General features: G+C 33.5%; 1 protein-coding gene across 3 annotated transcripts in view; it reads left to right on the top strand.

The window, feature by feature from the left end:
- The window catches only part of Dhc64C (dynein heavy chain, cytoplasmic), an 897235-nt gene that overhangs the window by 470503 nt on the left and 405000 nt on the right, over positions 1-21732 (top strand). For all 3 annotated transcript variants that reach the window (XM_089590008.1, XM_089590007.1, XM_089590009.1), the window contains one exon: positions 1009-2155. In XM_089590008.1, the coding sequence (XP_089446134.1) occupies positions 1009-2155 (1147 nt within the window). The remainder of the gene's footprint in view (positions 1-1008; positions 2156-21732) is intronic.

Genomic DNA, 21732 nt, shown 5'->3' with positions numbered 1-21732 from the left:
TATAGCTTTATAACTTTATTTATTATCTAAATAGTTGCATTAGCAGAAAAAGTATGTTATTGCATGTTTTTGACGTGCCAAAGAATAATTTAAGCCTTGACTTTGCAAGAATAATTAAACTTCATAAAAAAGGCGAAATATTAGATTTTAGATAAACAACAAACTATTTATTTTCTGACTTCGTTTCTTAAACTACAATGAATGTTACTAAAATTAATTATAAATTGCTATGTAAAGTGGAAATTAACCCTTTTATTCCGGTAAAAATATGCAGTATGACCAGATTATTGTAAAAGAAAACTTAAGTTTGAGACGGTCATGGTAAAAAACTGGTAATTCGTATGTAAATCAATCGGAGAAATCTATGACAAGGGGTATTATTCTTATAACCAATCTTACCAAATCTGATAGATTATCTAAATCTGAAAAATAATCTGATTGCTGTCTAAGTTATTAGTTTTTACTGAAGCAGTTTCTTACTATGACTGTAATTATAGCATTCATATTTAAACTATCGTAGCAATTCAGAGTAATTGTACGTAGGGTTCGTCAGAATGGGAATAAATAGAAAAATTTCTACACAAGAAGCAAGAAAAATAATAAGATTGTAAATTAAATGTTTTTTTGTTTATTTTATAGATTAAGATTTATATAAATCAAGGGTTGTATGAGAATTTTTTTATTGCAGTGTTCTTAGCTCCAATTGTTTCTTAGTAAATACATTATCATTAAACTAATAATTTATTTTGTAAATAAATTATTCGCTTCACATTGATAAATAGTTTTCTAAACAATTTGAAGAATAAAAAAAAGTAAGAACATTTTGGTAGCCTGAAGCTATCACTTTTTCATAGAAGTTCAGACATGTACCCAAATTATGGAACTATGTCTAACATAAAAACTATAAATTTATTTACATAATTATAAACGTTAAAGTCTTGAAAGTTATCAATTGTCCGATTCTTCTTTCTAATTTTTTAAATTCTAATACTTTTTGAAAATTTTTAGGTTTTGCAATTATATCAGATATGCAATTTAAATCATGGACTAATGATGGTTGGACCTAGTGGATCTGGAAAAACTACTGCTTGGAAAGTCTTACTCAAATCTCTAGAAAAATTTGAGGGTATCGAAGGAGTAGCTCATGTTATTGATCCTAAGGCTATTAGTAAAGAAACACTTTATGGAACACTAGATCCTAATACTCGTGAATGGACTGATGGGCTCTTTACTCATATTTTAAGAAAAATAATTGACAATGTCAGAGGTGAAATTAACAAACGACAATGGATTATTTTCGATGGTGATGTAGATCCTGAATGGGTAGAAAATCTTAATTCTGTTCTAGACGATAATAAATTACTGACTTTACCAAATGGTGAGCGCTTAAGCTTACCTCCAAATGTGAGAGTCATGTTTGAAGTTCAAGATTTGAAATACGCAACATTGGCTACCGTTTCGCGTTGTGGAATGGTTTGGTTTTCTGAAGATGTTTTATCAACTGAAATGATTTTTGACAACTATATGCTAAAGTTAAAAAATATTCCATTGAATGATGGTGATGAAGATGAAATAATAAAAAAATCAAATGATAAAGATGCCGTACTTTCACCTGCAATCTCTGTCCAAAGAGATGCTGCAAATATGCTGCAAAATTTCTTTTCACCTGATGGATTGGTTGTCAGATGCTTAGAATATGCATCTAAACAAGAACACATTATGGATTTTACAAGATTAAGGGCTCTGAATTCTCTTTTTTCTATGTTAAGCCAATCTCTTCAAAGTATAGTAAAATATAATCAATCGCATGCTGATTTTCCTCTGTCTAACGAACAGCTAGAAAAGTATGTTACTAAATCCTTAATATATGCTTTGTTGTGGAGTTTTACTGGTGATGCTAAATTAAAAACAAGATCAGATTTTGGAGATTTTATTAGATCCATCACAACAATACCATTACCATCACTCACAAATATTCCAATTGTTGATTACAAAGTTGACATACAGGGTGATTGGCAACCATGGAGTCATAAGGTACCACAAATCGAAGTAGAGACTCATAAAGTTGCTTGCCCTGATGTTGTCGTTCCTACTTTAGATACTGTTAGACATGAAAGTCTTCTTTACACGTGGTTAGCAGAACATAAGCCATTGGGTAAGTTTTTTGTATTATTATTCTTTTAATACCTGTAAAACATGTTATTTATGTATACTCCGAAGAGCTATTTCAATATTTTCTATAAAATTTCTACCAGTATTGAAAGCTGAATCTGGCTCAAACTATTTTCATATCTCACTTTGGAGAGTAAAAAGTTAAAAGAATTTATAGTTTATGATAAATTTCAGAATTACTTTTGCTTTGAAAATAAGCTTATACATTATTCTAGCTAAACTCTTGACAAATTCAAAATTTTACATGTTGACTCAACGTTTTACGAAAAAGATAATGTAGTGACTTAAACTTTACAGCTTATTATACGTTTATAAGTCATTAAAACTAACTTTTATCCATGGTAGATTATAGGATCCAAAGTCAATTGAAACAATTTCATATTACTGGTGAATTTTTTAATTTCTTGGACTTGCTAGATATTTAAATAACGAAAGTAATGAATAGTAAATATTTCGAAAAAAAAAGAATTCGCTGATTCGTTATGTGCAACTTGTTAAAGTAGGAAAAAAAAATTAATAAACTTCCCAATACATCTGGTATGAATTTTACGGATGGATTGCGTTTTTACTTGTAATATGATTTGACTGTATCTACTCGGGATGTAACACTTTTTTACTATTGACTGAGAACAACATTATTTAAAGTCATTAACGTTATACGTTTCTCCTGTTTTAGTACAAATCAGTTTATTTTACTTCAACACCACATCAAAATTATGTTTCCAACTTTGGTGTCATCATTATTTTGTTATTATTGTTGTTATTTTTTTAAATTACTCATGTTATAAAAAATAAGCAACTTCAACATTATTTATTTCTCCGATTATTTTAGTCTTTATTTTTAACGTCGTGATAATCTGTCAACTGGTAGTATCAATATGTTTATTGTTTTCGATTCATTAAATTTTGTTTTTCATACATTTTATAACTATTTTTAAGTTCTTACACGTTTGGTAACTTTGAATTACTTCGTCATCAGATGGCTTAAATACACTTGCATAAATAGCTTGAATATACTAAAATCCATAACTCCATTATGATAGTACTTTTTATTGTAAAATATAAACAGAAGTTTAGGTCCATGACAAGAAGTTCAAAAATTCTTCAACTTTTTTTTAAAAATATTAATTTTGAAATTTACACAAAAATTAGTAGGACTATTTTACGAGGTGATAAATAGCTGAATAAGATATATTTTTATCATAAAGTCACTCGGCTATTTAATATTAATTATTAGTATCATCCTTCAAACATGTACGTATGTAATTTTAAATATCATGTTTGACAAAAACTAGTTCATTTAGAGAATCTAATAATATTACTTTAATATTCGCAATAATGAATGTATCTCGTACATAGCATACTTGTTTACTTTTTGGCATCCAAGTGATTCTGGTAAAAGAGATTGTTTAACGGATCTTTTAACTTGTTAGGTAGTAGTGTGTCAGAGTATAATTTTTTTCTTAGAAATATCGTTTGGAAAAAAGATTAAAAGTTTCATGGTCACGTGACAAATTGAGTTATAGCTTTAATAAAATTAATCCTTAAAAGTTTTAAAAGGTAATTTTACCGACTATCAAACTAATACTAATGTGCACATTTACTTTAAAACGGTTCCAATGCAATAGATATCATCTTTAATATAAAGCATTATAAAGAGCTTCGATGGCTTAGTGGTCAGCGTGCTAGCCTCCTAGCCGGAGATACTCGAGGGGCCGTGGGTTCGAATCCCGTTGAAAATTATCGAGATTTTTTCTCGGTCTTTTCCTATGGGATGAGTATCCAGGATGCCGAAACATCACATATCTGAATTTTTAAACGAATAGTGGATTTGTTCTAGTAATGTCTGAACCTCCAAGGGCTTCCTTTGCGAAGGAAAGCCAACAAGCCAACACCTGCCCAGCTCATCGGGTAAAAGTCACTAGTAGTTATAAAAAGGTCGGTACAGCGAGTTAGATGGCTTATTGGAAAAATATCTTTTCGTTAAACTTGATAATAACTGGGGTGTGCTGAAGACAATCACTGCACTCTGTAAATAGTACCCAGTAGGATGGAAGACCGAGTCATCTGGGGGGAACTTTGCAAGGGGCCCGCACGAAAGACTCGCATGCTTGGGGAAAAAGGATGGTTAGCAATGACGAAAAAGAAACTAAGATACGTAAAGACCCTGGAATGGGTATGCGTTGGATTAATACTACTTCTGTTTGTGTCTATATATTACATTCTGTTAAGCAACTACGTAGTGAATGCTGTTTAGATTAATAGCAGATCGGTAATTGAGTTTACTTTAAAATCACTTCTATGCTGCTACCCTGTTTACGTGTACGTGTATATTAGGGTTAGTGTATGAAAGTGAGACTTGTGTTAGGAGACTGGCATATACATTTTTTTTTGTTCATCATCGCCAGTGGGCTCAGACATGGCCTTCTTTTACACTAGCATAGTGTTTATTAGCCATCGGTGCATCTGAGTTATGACCAGATGTTTATTCGTATAGTCACGAGGGCTAACACAGTCACACCCATGATTACGTAGACGAAGCGTCAGAGAAACAGTTAATCGACCCACGAGAGTCAACAGCACAGGCGATATGGTGAGACTTGAATGGTCACCCATCCAAGTACTAACCGCACCAAATGCTGCTTAACCTTGGAGATGGACGGAACTGCAACTCTACCGTTGCGCCACCGCGACCACACTAGCATATATATAAATCAACTCTTAATTATGAAAATACTGTTTTTAAAAAAAGATCGGTCTTTTTTAATAAGAATGTATCATATATAAAAAAGATATCTTTAGCACAAAGTTTTTTTTCTATTTTTTTTAAGTAGTATAAACGTGAAACAGTATTTAAATTAAAGAAATTTTTTGGAAAGATTAACTCCCTCGGAACTTCCACTTGCTCGTTTTTTGATAACTTGAACACTGTTTGGGAAAGCAAAACAAAAGTAAGATCTTACATATGCTCATAATAATAGAAACCAGTAACTCCGTCAGAACTTCCACTTGCTCATTTTTTGATAACTTGAACATTGTTTAGGAAAGGTCTCCAAGATGAAACGAAATATTGACAAGTAAATAAATAAAAAATTTTTTCTCAAGAAAAACCAAGTGGTGTTTTATTGTTGATGTAAACCCTAAATAAGGAAATTTTTGTTATTGTATTACATACATTATAATTTCTCACTTTCTAAGCACAAATTTTAATAATTTAATTGATATTTCCTACTTCTATGGGATTTTTGATTTATTATGTGCACTAAAAATTCTTTTAAAATAATCTAAACGAGTTACTTAATGTATATTTATAAATTGAAAACTGCTTGTAAAAATCTTGTATGAAAATTTAATTTATTTTAATAACATTACTTCAGTTGATATCGGTTCTATCTACAGAGCTAGGCTTTATTACGCCATTGATTTAATTAGCAACGTGAAAATATTGTTGACAACAACTTTAATCTTTGACTGTCTTAGAGTGGTTTTTTCACAAGCTTATGTCTTGGAAGGTGAAAGATTAAATATTAAATGTAACCCTAACCCGTATGTAAGCGAAGTTTTATATATTTATCATCATATTAACCGGCTTACGTAGATGAAGGTACTGTTGCCATTGCCCGGAGACGAAAAAAATATGTTTTTATCTTATATTTTCCAGTAGAGAAAAAATTTTATATTTTTCTTTAGAATTTCCGTAGGAACACAAGAAAAATAGTTTTGTCTAAATCAAACGTTGGCTTCATTAATTTATTTAAGAGTTTATCAATAAATGCCAATTTTTCATTTAGTTTTTTGCTTGTATCTCCGCTTCTATTGATCTTAGAAAAATTTTTCAAGCACCAATAAAATGTTAATGGCCAAAAAGTGCGAAATAAACTTTTTTTTCACTGACCTTAGACCGACGTAAAAAAAAACAATCATGTTAATGCAAGCATAATCGAAAGAAAGTATATTGAGTTTCATAACAAATAGCTATCTGTAAAAATTGTTAAATAATTGTTTGTTTTTTGTTAATCAATTTTTTAAAGTAAAACATTGAAGTAATATTACAAACTTTACATTCAGTTTAATGACATTTCGCTTCGATAAAAACATGGTCTTTAATGTTAGAAATGATAACAAATAAGAAAAAATTGATTTTTGTGAATTTTGACGTTTTGTCAACAAAAACTGTGTTTTCCATCTTAAACAATTGGAAATATCTCATTCAATTTTGGATACTTTTTTTTAAAACAAATGTCATTGGATTTGTCATTCAAATAACAAGTCTTAAAAAAAAGAATGCTCTAGCTCATTCTGAAGCCGAGAAACAAGAAATTGGTATTTTTTTTTGCAATCACACACTGATAATCGAATTTGTTATCCCGAAAAAATTTGTGTATTGCATCTCTGTGTATTTTTGCATAACACTGCCACAGTTTTTTTAAATTTTATTGAAAAGGAAGCTGATAAAAAAATAAGAAAGTCGCATTGTAACAGCCAGGGCAGCTCAGCGCTCCCATCTGTACCCCTCTTTTACGACTAGGTGGCCGACTGGTTGCAGTGCGCATGTGTTAAAACACGGGCTACGGCTGGCGTTTGAATTTTAATACGTTATTTTACATAATTATACGGTTACAAACGTAGTATTTAACATTAATCATGCTTAATTAATAAATCTTTACCATAAATATCATCATTGTACAGAAAAAAAATTGATACACCAAGAAAAACATTTTCGTTTCTTCTAATGCAGAGGGCACTTTAAAATAGAAATGGAATTCTTGTTTTTTCATAAATTTTTTTGAAGAATCTTTTAGTATAATTGAATAAAGACCCAAACAGTTTAACTTGCAGAGAAATAGAGAAATAAATAAACGCTATTCAGAAGAAAATTGCTCCAATATCGAGCACGTTGAAGTTTTGAATAATGAAGAAGACTGCATTTACGGCAATACATCGAAAATACCTTCAACCCTGCACAAAATAACCAATAGAATAGATGATGAAACTGATACCGATGTAACGCAAAAGTTTATAGACAGACGATAGTTATTGGAAAAGTTAATCATGAAAAAAAATTTTTTAATGTGTAGGAAAAAGATGAAGTTTAATGTACAAAAAACCTTTAATGAATATATATTTCCCATTACAATTACTTTCTGTATTTAATTTGTTTATTAAGCATAATTAATGTGAAAAACCGTGTTTGTAACCATATAATTATTAACCGAGCGCACTTACCTATGCGATTAACTACGCATCTGCATGCTTTTAGTATCTATTTTATTATGCGTGTTCGGTGCAAGTAAAAGCACAGCACCCTAATAGCTTTATGGTAAAGTAATTGTATTGCAAACAGGAGACTGTGTGTTTGAATTGCACTGAGAAGAAATAATGAATGTTTTTATATTTAAGAATGTTTTTTATCGGAAAGTATATAGGTTGGGTAAAAGTACTTAGTTAGAGATATTGTAACGGTACTTTCATTTATAAGTGCATATTAATGCAATCTTGAATTCATCTAAATTTGCTCGTATACCTTTTTAAGTTAAATTGAACATCCAAATTATTGACAAGTATTAGACTATTTTCTTATTGTATTAAATGAAATTATGTATTTCTACAAGTGCACGTATTTTTTTTTTTTTTTGCTGCGATGCTAATAAATCACTAAAACTAAACAGAAGATCGCTAGTGTTGCAAGTAGCCTTACAAATCGGTATGCTTTGTTAAACGAATCTGGATATGTCACGGCCTTTGTAATTGTATAAGTTTACGACTGCAAAACTATTCCACTTTTTCTGACCTTAGCTATTCTACTGATTCCCAACGACAAAAAGACAGACAATACACTAACACACTTTCATTGAAATAGATTAAAAAATTCAAAATCGTGTTAATATAGCACAAAATTAAGGTATTTTTTGTAAAATATTACTCATTATTACTATTATTTAACTTATTTTATAACTAAATTATTTAACAATGTTAAAAAGTGCCTCGTATTGAATAAACAATTGTAACGAAAAACCTTAAGTGCATCTAACAAACACAGTTACAGTCTAGCCGACAAAGCAGTAGCTTAATTTTTTTACTGGGTAATAAATACAGCTAATTGGCCTAGTCGTCGGGGCCACTTACTCACCATCTATGTTTAAAGATGTATTGCTGCAACTTTTTACCATTCCCGTAATTAATACCAAATCTATGTTATACCATGGGCACCGTAGAAATATTTTCGATGATACACCGTGCCAGTTAAGCTGACACTCTGCACCAACGGTGCATTGGATCTACTCGCCCGTGTGTAGCTTTTCCCTAGAGAGGACTCCATATTTCAGGAATTCCACTTCTCGCTGGTTAAGCCAGCGCTCTCAGCTAAAGCATCGGATCCAGGCTGATTAGCATCTCCAGAAAACCCCCATCTTTCAGTGACCACTTCTCGCCAGTAAGGCCGCCGTTCCCTGTCTGGCGCCGGGTATTGGATCGGCTAACTCCTATCTATATAGCCCTAACACAGTTTCGAATTTATCCAGACTCAAAAGACCTATAAGGCAAGGAAAAAACTGTGAAATTACTCTAAAGGAAAGTTTCATGAAAAAAACAGCCATGGTTGCATTGGGATTATGCCTCTACCACGTGACCTCAGTATATATATGACTAATATAGAGGAGAAATAATACAGGTCTTATGGGAGGAATCTTGTTTTTATTTTTTTTCGCACTTAAAAAGATATTGAGCTTAAAAAGGTTGTTAATTCCATGTTACTGACATAATGAGAGTTACGCAGTTATTTTTCTCCTTTGGTGAATTCGTTCATGAAGGCTGAAACAGCGTTTTGAACGTATACGGAGTGCCGTTTAACCCTACTTTGAGCTGTTTGTGCTCAAAGTAGGGTTAAACGGCACTCCGTATACGTTCAAAACGCTGTTTCAGCCTTCATGAACGAATTCACCAAAGGAGAAAAATAACTGCGTAACTCTCATTATGTCAGTAACATGGAATTAACAATTTTTTTAAGCTCAATATCTTTTTAAGTGCGAAAAAAAACAAAAACAAGATTCCTCCCATAAGACCTGTATTATTTCTCCTCTGTATTAGTCATATATATACTGAGGTCACGTGGTAGAGGCATAATCCCAATAGGAACTTTTTTTAATGATAACAGTTTTTAAAAAAATCTGCACTTACCAAGAATTGAACCCACGACCCCTAGAACAGCGTTGTATCAGTAACAAGCACGCTTACCACTAAGCCAACGCCACTTCTAATCAGAAGCTTAATAAATAAAAAATAGCTTCTGTATTAATTAATAGCTTTCCAAGCTTCAAGTGTATTCCTTATTTAAAACATTAAATTTTTATTGTTTTTAAATTATTCGAATCTTCAATCATGTGAATTGATGATTTTGATTCATTCATAATATTTGTTTAAACTGAAGATCTCTGCAAATGCATCATTCAAACAATATATTTCAACACACACATAAAAAGAATCTATAAGTATGAGTATACATATATATACACATAAATTTCTTTTTTCTTTTGTTCTTTTTTCATCGGGTTACCATGACAGCCTACTGGCCTAGTTGTGGGGGCTACCTACCCATCATCTATGTGTGGGTGTGTATAGCCACACCAATTTCTAAACCTTTTCCTCATATCCTACCTGAATCCATGGGCACAGTGTGAGTATCTCCGGAACACTTTGCCAGTTAAGCTGACACTCTCGGCACCAATGGTACATTGGGTCCACTCGCCAACTGTATAGCCTTTTCCCGGAGAAGACTCCATTATTATAGGAAGTCCACTCCTCGCTGGTTAAGCCGGCGATCTCTGCCGAAGCATCGGATCTAGGCTAATTAGCATCCCCAGAGAAGCCCCATGTTTCAGGGTCCACTCCTCGCCGGTAAGGCCGGTGATCTCTGCCCGACGCCTGGCATCGGGTCCGCTAATCCCTACCTATAGCCCTAACACTGTTTCGCATTTACCCAGGCCTGAAAACCTGTGGGGCAAGGAAAAAACTCGGAAATTATTCTGAAGGAAAATTCCACGGAAAAACCCGCCCCGAAACAGCCGGGGTTACATAGGACCTTTTCCCAATGAAAACAGTTTTTAAAAAAATCTACATTCACTAGGAATCGAACCCACGACCCGTAGAACTGCGTTGTATTAGTAACAAGCACGCTTACCACTGAGCAAACGCTGCTCCTTTTTTTTTTTTTTTTTTTTTTTTTGTTTTTTTATATAGTCACTTAGGCAGAGCCATCCATACCCCCCTCCTTGTCCTCCTAACCTAATTTTTGCTTCCTCTTTAGCCCATGTTGAGACATAAAAGTATTTTTTTTTATTTTGATGGGAAATTTACCTAATAAAATTTCGATTTTGCCCCTCGTTGTCATAGATTAGCCCTGTCAGCCCCCCTTACCATTCTTCTCTCGGCTGTCCTTCGACCCTTCCGCAGCCCCAAAATTGTTTTTATTATAGTTTGAAACAAGTCCAATAAAATTTTTGATTACCCCTCCTCAGCCTCTCTTGCCGCCCCTCAATTAAAATTCACACCTGCTCGCCTCTCCTTATTATCTTTCTTACATTCTCTTAAAAGACGCAACAGAACTTACTCTCCAACCTCCATAGTTACTTTAGAGTACTTGATAAAAGAGAAAAGGCAAAAATTGTTATGTGCAAGGAGTTTTTATACTCTAGCGTTTAAGGAGGATGCGTTAAGTTGGGGATCTGAACAACCAACCAGAGCTTAACCTAATAACTCTTGATTGACATGAGCACAGTCGAGGTGCAATAATTATGCAGTAATTGATAGTTGAAACAGCTGATCTCTTGGATTTTACATTAAGTACAAGTTGCTGTCGAAATTGTGTATGATATTTCTTGTGGATATACGCAGAAAGAATATTGAAATTGTTGATTATTCAGATTCTTGGATGTACTACCGCAAATTGATGTTGTAAAATGAGCGCTTCATAAGATTGTTTGAGGTTGCACGCGGAGTTTGAGTTCAGTGACGGTAGCTTGTTTTAAAAGAAGTAAGTTATGGTCACGCGATTGCAGAAGCAGGTGGACCACTCGATTATTCGAGATCGCTGAGCTTCTACTATTTATAATTTAACAAAGAAACTCTGTGTTTCAAAGTAATATATATTAAGTACATGACATAAGATGTCATACGCCCTCTCTTAGCTGATTGCTGCCCTTGGCAATCGTGAGAGTGAAAACATTCGAACCCATTTTAATTACTAAAATGCAACATATTTATAGTATCTATTTATAGTCATATTTAGTATTGAATTAAAAGATTAAGACATCATAGTTATGTTTTTTATATGAATTACTACAATTTATAAAATAAATTATTTTTTCTGGAGATTTTGTTTTTGCAAGTTTTCTGTGTTCAACTCATTGTAGGTAATGTTGTGGTACTGTAATGATTGTAAAATGGTTTGCAATTGGGAAATGGCAGCATAATGGTCGTGATTTTTGCTGAGTTTGGTAGGAATGATGTTCGCGCTTTACTTTTTCGTGATTTATGAGTAAGGTGATTTGAAGTTGTTGGTCAGGTCTTTTTTTTCTTCTCTTTGCTTAAGGCATTACTTGGTATAGCGGTGCCCCTATACTGTAACTGGAGTATATGATAAGGTTGACATCTGTCATCTGGAGCGAATTGTGATGAATTGGTCGCTGGGCGTTTTGATTGTAGTCATTAGAGAGTTGCCGGTTACTTTACTTCTTGATAGTAGTTTCAATTGGTAGTGGTATGCAGTAGACGTGGATGCTTTGAATTTCACAAAATATCCTAATAGCGTTGATGTTTTATGCGATATTTTTGTGGAATCCGTAATGCTTTATTAAAATAAAGTGAGAGGAGGTACTGCTGTGTTGCTATCACGCTTTTATTATATTGCTGTTAATCCTGCGTAAAATTGTGTTGTAACAATTGTGTTATAACACTATGAGGTTTATTGTCATTGATGTTTTACATGTTTGAAAAGCTTTTCGTCACAACTTTACACTGCATTCGTGTTAAACTAAACTTTGTTGAAAGTCAGTGGTTGGAAATACATCTTTAAAACGTAAAATCTTCCGTTGATGCTTTCGCGCATACGTATAATTTGTTTAATGCTTATAAGTTGTATACAATGCAATAAAAAAGTACAATTTTAATGAGTAGTATACGTAAACTTGCAAAAAAAATTTTGTAAAATTCTATTTGATTATAAAAAAACTCTTTTTTTTTTTTTTTTTTTTTTTTACAGGGATTTAAAATTTGTATATCATTGGTAATGAATCTCAGACATTTTTAAAACCTTTCTATCGTGCGAAAAATTCAGTTTTAGAAGCCAATTAATTAAAATTTATTTATGTAGATTTTAATTACTGAAGTTATTCTCTTTCAAAATTGTGATGGTTTGATCTTATTATTGATTTTATTTCTAATTAGTCATATATTATGTACTTATAAACAAATATATATTTTCAACGATGATCACATTGTTGTAACAATTATTAGTTGAATATTTTGGCAAGTCTTGGCTGTTGATTTAATAATATTATATGAAAATAATTTTTCATACAGTGAATTGCAAGAGGTAATAGGAAGAAAGCTGCATTCCACGTACACTAATTTTATGGCTAACGTGATAAAATTGATGCTGATGTGCAGTTTTGTAAGGTGAGCTTAAAGAACAAAACTTCTTTTCAGTTCTAGTTGGGCAGTCTTTCAGATTGGTTGATAAAATATAATTAAAAAATGTATCGACGAGAAAGTACCGTTTCAGTTAGTAATAAAAGTGTATTAATATATTGTATGTGAGAAAAAAAATTTTGTTTATGGAGGTATTCTTCTTTTTGTTTTAGTTCAGGTTAATGCAATACACCCAAGAGGAGAGAGTGTTGAATTGGGTGCAAAACGAGGCACTCCGTGAGGTGGGCGTCAATGTGATGTTCAAACTGAAACCGGTGTATCAGAGGCGGAATCACTTTGTCCCTTTAGGGTTAAGGACGTTCATCACACGTAGCGTTTTCTGTACGATCTTCCTAAAATTTCAACAGGATGCTCTTAATGATGTGAGAAAGTTACGTGTAAAATTTGGGATCGTTTCACGACACTGTTTTTTAAATATTGAATGTTGAAAAACTTCAATTTAACACGTAACCTTATTAAGGAGTCACATAAAAATGGAATTTATAAGAAAATGGTATATAGAATTTTTCCAATTTTTCTTTTTTATGACGCAATACCATAATACTGGTCTTATTCTCAATTTTCAGAGAGATCGACAAGTTACTTTTGCAGTTAAATAAAAAAAACAGTGTCAGACGCCTATACATAGGTATACAAATGCATTTAAAACAGTTGCCGGTGCTGCTGCATGCTCGATCCCCCCTCACTGCACTCTCTTCATTTCTCCTCTTACTGTGATGAACGTCCTTAAGTAAAAAAAAAATAGAATGGTATGTTAATTAATGTTAATAAAATATATATATACACACACATTAATTATTGACACACACACACGCGTGTGTGTGTAATTTTCTTTTTTTTCAGATAACGGAGACTTTTTGCATGCCAATATTTATTTGGTACAATTTCATGTAGATTAGGGACAGGGCACAGAAGGCTTGGAATATGCTATCGTGCTTGAACAAGCACGAGTAGTGACATTCAAGAGCGAGGTATATGTGTTACGGCGACTATTTAATTACTAGAAGGAGGGTGGTTCATCTGAATCCGGTTTGATTTTTATGAAAAAAATTGCGCAACCCAAGGTAGATATATATTTTTATTTTTCATTTTTTTTTGGTTTTTCATTGATAAACAGTAATATTAACGATTGTTAATTTTTATATTTTATTATGTAGGTTCAAAAAACAGGGTGGAAATTTGGCCAAGGAGTACGTGAGCAATACCTTTTGTAAGAGTTGGCTAAGGTTGGTCAATGTCCCAGGGACGATATATACAACCTTAGGTTGCCTGCGCTGAAGTTGTATTTGATACGGTTCCAGAGCTTAGAATGTTGGCGTATTATGCCTCTTTTAAACTTTGTGTTGGGGAATACTTGTTATGGGTATGTGACCCAACAGAGAAACCGAAAAAAAAGAAACAAAAAAAATTTGAATAAATAATATATATATATACGATTCTTTCCTCTTGAATAAATGATTTTATAATTATTCATTGGGTTTTTTAATTTAACTACCCGATTTTCTTACATCTCATAGTCAAATATTTTTGTAATTCTAGATTTTTTTTTATTTTTATTATGGCTATTTATGAAGAGAAACGGCAAAAGTACTGAAATAAGATATTTTGCTACGTCGTCAGACGCGTGTATGCACAGACAACCGTACGTATCCGTACAGTGTACCTATGGGCTGCAGAACTGCGCCACATTACTACGCTCATATATACGTAAATACATATTTAGCTAGGTGAAAGGATGAACGGAAAGAAGGAAAAGAAGGTGGAGAGAAACAATAAACAAAATAATAATAATAATAATAATAATAATAATATAAGTGTTCGAAAATACAAATGCATGCATTTTGTGGGTAATTTAATATGTTTCTTCGAGGGTAATGTTCTGGTCCTCGCCATATAATCGTAAATAGTGTCTGTGTCGTTAGGGAAGCACGTTCTTTGAGTAGGTATAGGCTACACTGATGGTCTTGCTGAGGTTGCAAAAATCTTGGGTTTTTTGACTGGTAGTCTTTTGTTTAGGAATATTGGTCGATCTATAGCGTGGGTCCTTTGGTTTCTGATTTTATGTGACCAACTTCAACTTATTTGGTAAATTATGAGTATGATGATTACGATAGTTAAGTTTCTTCCAAATGCTGTAGCAAGATAGATTTTTTCTTGGAATCTTTCTTATTTATGGTTTGCAATTTCTCTCAGTTTTCCTTCGATATTTTGTCATTACAGGGCGTCATTTGATTCAGCCCATTTTGTAATTATTCGCTCTTCTTCCTCTCAATCAATCGTGTTGTTTGTAATACGAACAAGTACATCTTAAGAAAATAGTATGGATAGATTTAGGGTTAACTCAGATTTTTATATGTAGGTTTAATTGAGTTTTATTAAGCTTATTCTATGTAGGATGACATCACGAGAACGAGCTGTGCACTGCCCGCTTCATGTTAGAATTTTGGTGCCCTTGAGTGTTAATTCTTGGCAATGATCATAATGATAAATTAGACGAAGTGTGAGAGGATCTCTGGTAGAATGTAGGTATTCTTGAGTATATTTTAACTTGGTGCATAACGATTTTCCCGAATTATGTAACATAATTTCACATTTTCTTAGGGTTTCCTCTGTGGGTTATGTAAAGATGAAAAATTCACAAGTAGCATCGTCGATTTCTCCCACTACAAGAATTCCTGAAGATGTATAACCCATATGCTGATTGATCCTAAGATTGTATCAATTTTTTCTTGTTCTAAAAAATACTTGGAATTTTCGGTTTGTTCCCGTATCTGTTGTGTAAGTTTTAAATTATTGATTTTTGTTCATTCTATTTCTTTGTGAAGTGTTTCTAAGTTTGATCGTACGATATGCGTTTGGTTTGCGACAAGAACAAAAATATTTTTCGTTTTTGATTAGATATTGTTTAATTCAGAAATTTTTTTCTCTATCGTTTGCGTCCATTGTTTCAAAAATTTTCTTAGACATCCATTCCATGAGTTCAAGAGAGGCTCCCCTTTTCTTTATACTATGAGTTATTGTATGTTTATTTTCAGACGTTGTTGTTGTTTACAGTCCTATAGTACTGATTGTTATTTTTGAGAAAATTTCAGATAGAGTATCAGTTATTATCATAGATTCTTTTGTTTTTATCCGTGTTAGTTTTTGTTCTTAGTAAGTTTTGCATTTTCGTACAAAATTTTCAATATCTTTTCTCACACCTTTCCAGTAATTCAATTCTTGTATTTTTTCCACAGGTTTTATACATGCCTCTATGCCCACCAAAAAGACTGTTATGGCATTATATTAATTTTTTGTTATCTTATTTCGTTTGATAAATAAGCTCATTTGCCGAAACACACAGATATTTTAATGTTTACATGACTGAGTTCTTTATGAATTGCTTTGGGCAATATTTCTGTGAGAAAATTGTCGGTTGTTTCAGCTTTTCTAGATATTCTCAATGTTTCTATATTTCTGTTTTCCATTGCTTTTGCTCAACCCGCTAAACATGAGTGAAGATTTTGAAGTAATTTTTCATATTTCTTCCTTTCTTTAACAACCAAGCAGAATACTAATATATTTTTATAAGTGGTTGTTGATACATCGCCTATTTGAGGTTGCGTTTTATTTAATTTGTATTTTAAAATATAGTTTAAATCTAATAATAATTTTTTATTAGTACAATTAAGTGTCAAGTCGGCCGAAATAATCCATGCAATATTGTCTTATGCATATGTTAAACATTCTCGTGTGTTTAATATTTCTAGGTAATCCATTTCTGTTCTTATCAAAGGTCTAGCTGTAGTGCTTTCTTTACAAGTGACTTAGTCATCGCGTTCAGCATTCCATTGCTGTTTTAACATTTTTAATGCGGCTGTAGAACGAGTAGATGGTAATAAGTCATTCTGCTTCGGAGCGTAATGGTGTTTTATTAATGTCTTACTGCTTAGCACTTAAACGAGAAGGTGTATTGGGTATACTTCCACGCGTTTTTTCTTCCACTCTGGCTTCTTCACTATCTTCTTGTTCAATAGTAGTATATACATACAGTATATACATAGTACATAATATACAGTATTGTGGTTCAACATACAGCATTGACATGGTCTCCTATTACCGTTGATGCAGCCTTGAAGCGTCTTATAGGTGATTTGGATCTTATCGCAAAGCTACTTCCTTCTATAGAATTTTCAAAGTCATCATAATAGTCTAGTGAAATATTAGATGGAGTTTTTAAATTTTGAAAATTTGCTTCGGTGGACTCTGGTTCGCTATTTCCTATTGTTTCTATAGTGTTGATCAGTTCTGGCTGTATGTTATAATCCCAATATAAAGATGGGTCAGCAAAATTTGTATTTTGCAAGCTATTAGTTGAAGAATGTTGTTTATCATCATTTTCATCAGAACTGCTTTCCACAGCATCTTCATGCGTTGATCTGCGAGCAGTCCTAGTCCAGTCGAGCAGAGATAGTCTAGTGAGATCTTCTTGCCCTCCTTCCATTTCTGGCGGTATAATGAAAGTAAAATTTTTAGAGCCCTTTTTTCTTCCTGTCGTTACCTGCCTTGCTGTAGTAATGGATTCGAGCATATTTGAGCTTTGATTATGTATATCACTAGCTCTATTAGCTCGTGCAATAGATGTTTTTGTTTGTCGGTGGATTTTTAAAATCCTTTTTAAAGGTAGCATACGGGACTGAGATGTTTTATGATTACTATACTCGGTGTCAGAGCTCGAGCTGTTCAAGCGACTACTGCTTTTGTTAATGCTGGATGTTGAAATTTTTTCGACTCTTTAGCGCTTCCTCTCCCCTAGAAATCTATGTAATCCTTTACCGTATTCATTTCATGACAGTCTGCGGGGTTACGCGATAAAGCGTCAGCATTTGAATTAAAACGTCCGGGTTTGTACTTATAGGTGTAATTGTACCGGCGGAGTTTTGCTCTCCCTTGATTTAGGCGACTCATAGGGTCTTTCATTAATTCGATCCATGTCAAAGGCTCGTGATCTCCGTAAACAGTACATTTTTGTCCGTATGAATAGTGTCCAAAATGTTGTACGATGGCTATTACTGCTAAACACTCCTTTTCAGTAGTGGAGTAATTTCTTTCACATTTATCAAGAGTGCAAGACATGTAGGCTTTAAAATCTTCTTTTCCTAGTTCTCCTCGACTTAAAACAGCACCGAAAGCTAAATAGAATGCCTCGGTAATTAAAATAAATGGTTTGTCGAGATCGACAAATGCAAGTGCTGGGGCCTTACATATAGCTAATTTAAATTTTTTAAAGCTCTCTTCTTAAGTCTTGGTTTTATCGAATTTTGGACTTTTTCGTTATAATAGGGTTGAAGGCTCTGCAATTTCAGCATAATATCTAATAAATCGTCTTTAATATTCTGTGAGTCCTAAAAATTCTCGAATTTTCGTACAATTTGTTGGTATTAAGAAATTTTTAACTGCTTCAAGTTGCTTGGAATCGAGTTTTGCTCCAAAACCACCTATTTTATGTCCTAAATATGTCACTTCAGGAGTTTAAAATTCGCATTTATCTAGCTGTAATTTTGAACCAGCATCTTAAAGTCTGTTAAATAACTTTGTTACTTTTACGTCATGTTCTTCTAAAGTCTTGGCACATATTATATTATCATCTAAAAATAAAAATAGTTTTGTGCCGTGTAATCCCAATAATACATATTTCATGGGTCTTTGAAATATAGCTAGTGCATTGCATAATCTTAATAGCATACCTGTATACTCGTAATATCCGTATGGGTACTAAAAGTTATTTTATGGAGATCTTCTAGAGATACTTCGATTTAATGAAATCCATTAGCTAGATCGAATGCTGAAAAAAGTTTTGACCTACCATTTTACTTTAAGATCTCCGTAATATTAGGCAACTAGCGGCCCCCCGTATCGGCTTCCCCCGAGACCTACTAAATGGAACGCCGAAGTGTGTTGACATGTAGTGTCAAACGTTTTCAGCTAGAAACTTTACATATATTCCTGACACTTATCGGAACAAAAATCTCCTTTTTAACTACACATTTGTTCGGAATACATATAATTTATTTGGTCAAATAATAAGCTGTAAAAATTAAAAAAAATATTATTATGCTGAAAATTACCGTGCGTTCCTTATGGCTTAAAATAATCGTTGGCCATAAAAGGCCATTGATTTGCAGTTTCTCCCGTATAATTTACGAAAAGGCCTTTTTTTAAAGCTGTTAGGATTCAAAACTCTCAAAAAAAATATATTTAAAAAAAATTTTTTTTTTCTCATCTCACAACTTTATTGCCAGAGCAACGAAGTCCTGAAGCTTAATCTCTACATTTTTTATAGCCGCAAAAATACAAATACATTTTCTACTTATTTAGTAATCTGAAAGATTCAAGAGATTACTGTGAGGGTACAATGAAAAGCTAATCTCTTACGTAATAGACTATTTATTTGTCTATTTTTAAGCTGCTGTTCCAATCTCGATAAATTTTCTGCGTCAGTTTCTTGATGCCGAAAATTGTATTCATTAGATACATTTGAAGTTTTCCTTCCAATTCACCCTCTTGCGACTTTTGGCATAAGCTTAAGACTTTTGTAACCCCTCAAGTCTGTTTTCTGTCAACTTTGTTGAGTTCTAATATATTTGTTGGCAAGGTAGTTCGACGTCCGATGGCCTTAAAAAAGACCGGTGAGCTTCTTAAGTCAACTCTTTTTTTACTGAACTTGACAGCAGTTGTGACTGTGTAGATACCTCAGGGTGATCTTCTCTGGCCTGCTGTTAAAGCCCTAGACTGATCGGGAGAAAAATTACAAAGTCTGAAGTTTTGGAGCTAGTTGTAGTGCTCTTTCCCAACGTCTCCTGGTATAATGTCGAATACGTTAGTGTCTAAAGCCCTTTTTTTTTGCAGACTCAGTTGTTTTGGTGAAATAAGGTGAAGAGATTGGTTTGTGATGCTTGCCCGTTGGAGACTGTCCCATTGGCTCAAGTTTTTTTTCCCTTCATAGCTGTTAGGTTCGCCCAGTGTTGACCTTGGAGAGGATCAGTGATTTCTGGTTAAATGCTTAGAGTCAAGAGGGTTATATAGGGTCTTCGGTCACTTGGGTTCCCAGCGTTGCGAAGAACAACTCCGCTCCTGACGACTGACTTGGTTTAATAGTGGCCGTCTTTAGTAAACGTAGTCCTTAAGTCGACTAATCGCTTCCGGAAATGGTTATAAAAATGTATCTGTTGGCAAGGTAGTTAAAACTTAGGTGGCTCTTAAAAGAATCGATAAGATTGACGGTTAAGTAGGGAACGTAAATACTTATAATGGCCCTAAAAAGGGCTAGTGGTAAAATGTCCAGCTATTCCTTATTATTATTCTTGATAATTAAGAGCTGGCTGTGGGTAGCTTGACTCTTACCCTTGAAGTGTCTATGAACGGAGTCCGTGATGGAGGGATGTACGCTACTGACCAAAGAATATCTCGTCTTCAGGTCGTTGACCAGATAACCAACCGCTCATCGTTGGTCGGGAAAGTGGCCCTAGAGAATATCTTCTCTGTGGGTATGCCGCTGGAACGACTACTGAGAAAAAAGCCGTTGGGGCTGCCCGTGCTTCTCAGGACTTTGTTCCCTGGCTTACAGTAGTAATTAAAACTTCTCTGACGGCACCAGCGGCTACGTAACTCTGAAGTGTTAAAGTAGGTTGCGCTCTGGCTAGACACGTCTCCTGGTATTTCACCGGAGACTTTATCGGTTTGAATAATTTTTTTATTGATGGCACTCGGTGACAGTCATCAATTTTGGAGGATCAAGGTGGAAGTAGACTTAGATCACTTGCCCATTGGAGAAGAGTGTCGTTGGTAACCGGGATACCCAGCTGCACGACTATCATCTACATTTTCGATGCACCTTGATGAACTGCCGGTAGATGACTGCCGAAATTTTTGAGATGCTCTGGCCTATTATAACCACACTTATTTAATTTTGTTGCAAGTAGCTTCGATTTAATTTCGACGCCACCTAGTGGATCCTGCTGAACTAAAGTGAAAAGCTGGCGTATTTTTACAAAACTTTAATTTTATTTATTGCTATTGTTATTAGTTTTTTGAAGATAAAAACTATACTTAAACCATCTAGGAAGTGTCAAGAATCGGCAGCAAAATCTTAGCAAAGTTGGTTCAGCAGTTTTCGTGGTATGCGATTACAACGGTGTTAGCGACTTTGCTTGATTTGTAAGTGAGATGGATAAGCATCAAGAAAAGCTTAAGCTTTAAGTTTTCTGTAATCCATTATGAGACGATTCTTCTTTTCTTTTTTGGGTCCTGGCTTTTTGGGGACAATTTACAGCGAACTATTGTATGGGCTAGAAGAGTAGCTAATGGTTCCCTCTTGTATTATTTTATCCATCTGATCTGTAACTTCATTGTGAAAAGCAGGAGTATATCTAAATTGTTTAGTAAAGATAGGTTTATCGTAAGTTGTCGGTATACTTTGTTTTACATACGATGTATGTGAGCAGCATCATCTTTGATATAAAATAGATATGAATACTGTTTTACTATTTGGCATTGTTGTTTATAACTTGTTTTATTATAATGATGCTGACCATCCGCAATTTATTTAATTCTTTTCTTTTTTGTTATGTTGGGAGCAACATTACCAAAATCTGAGTCGAAAAAATTTTCTGAATCATCTTAATCAAAAGGTGCGAGATTTTGTGGAGGGATCTTGATTTCTATTAGCTCTTCTCTAGTGTTTACAGCTATCGTAAAACAACAGCTCTTATCGAATGTTACTGCTGCTTGGCCTGTAAAAATACTAGGAGCAGTTTTTATGAAGCGCAGGTATGCTTTCCTGTGGCTGTCAGTTTGCGTTACAGGAATTTCTTTATG

Source organism: Copidosoma floridanum, unplaced genomic scaffold (assembly GCF_036245765.1).
Source record: "Copidosoma floridanum isolate Cflo_tuat_1 unplaced genomic scaffold, Cflo_Japanese_pri ptg000011l, whole genome shotgun sequence".
Taxonomy (NCBI): domain Eukaryota; kingdom Metazoa; phylum Arthropoda; class Insecta; order Hymenoptera; family Encyrtidae; genus Copidosoma; species Copidosoma floridanum.
Note: the sequence above shows the minus strand (reverse complement) of the source record. Positions and strands in the feature narration are given on the sequence as shown.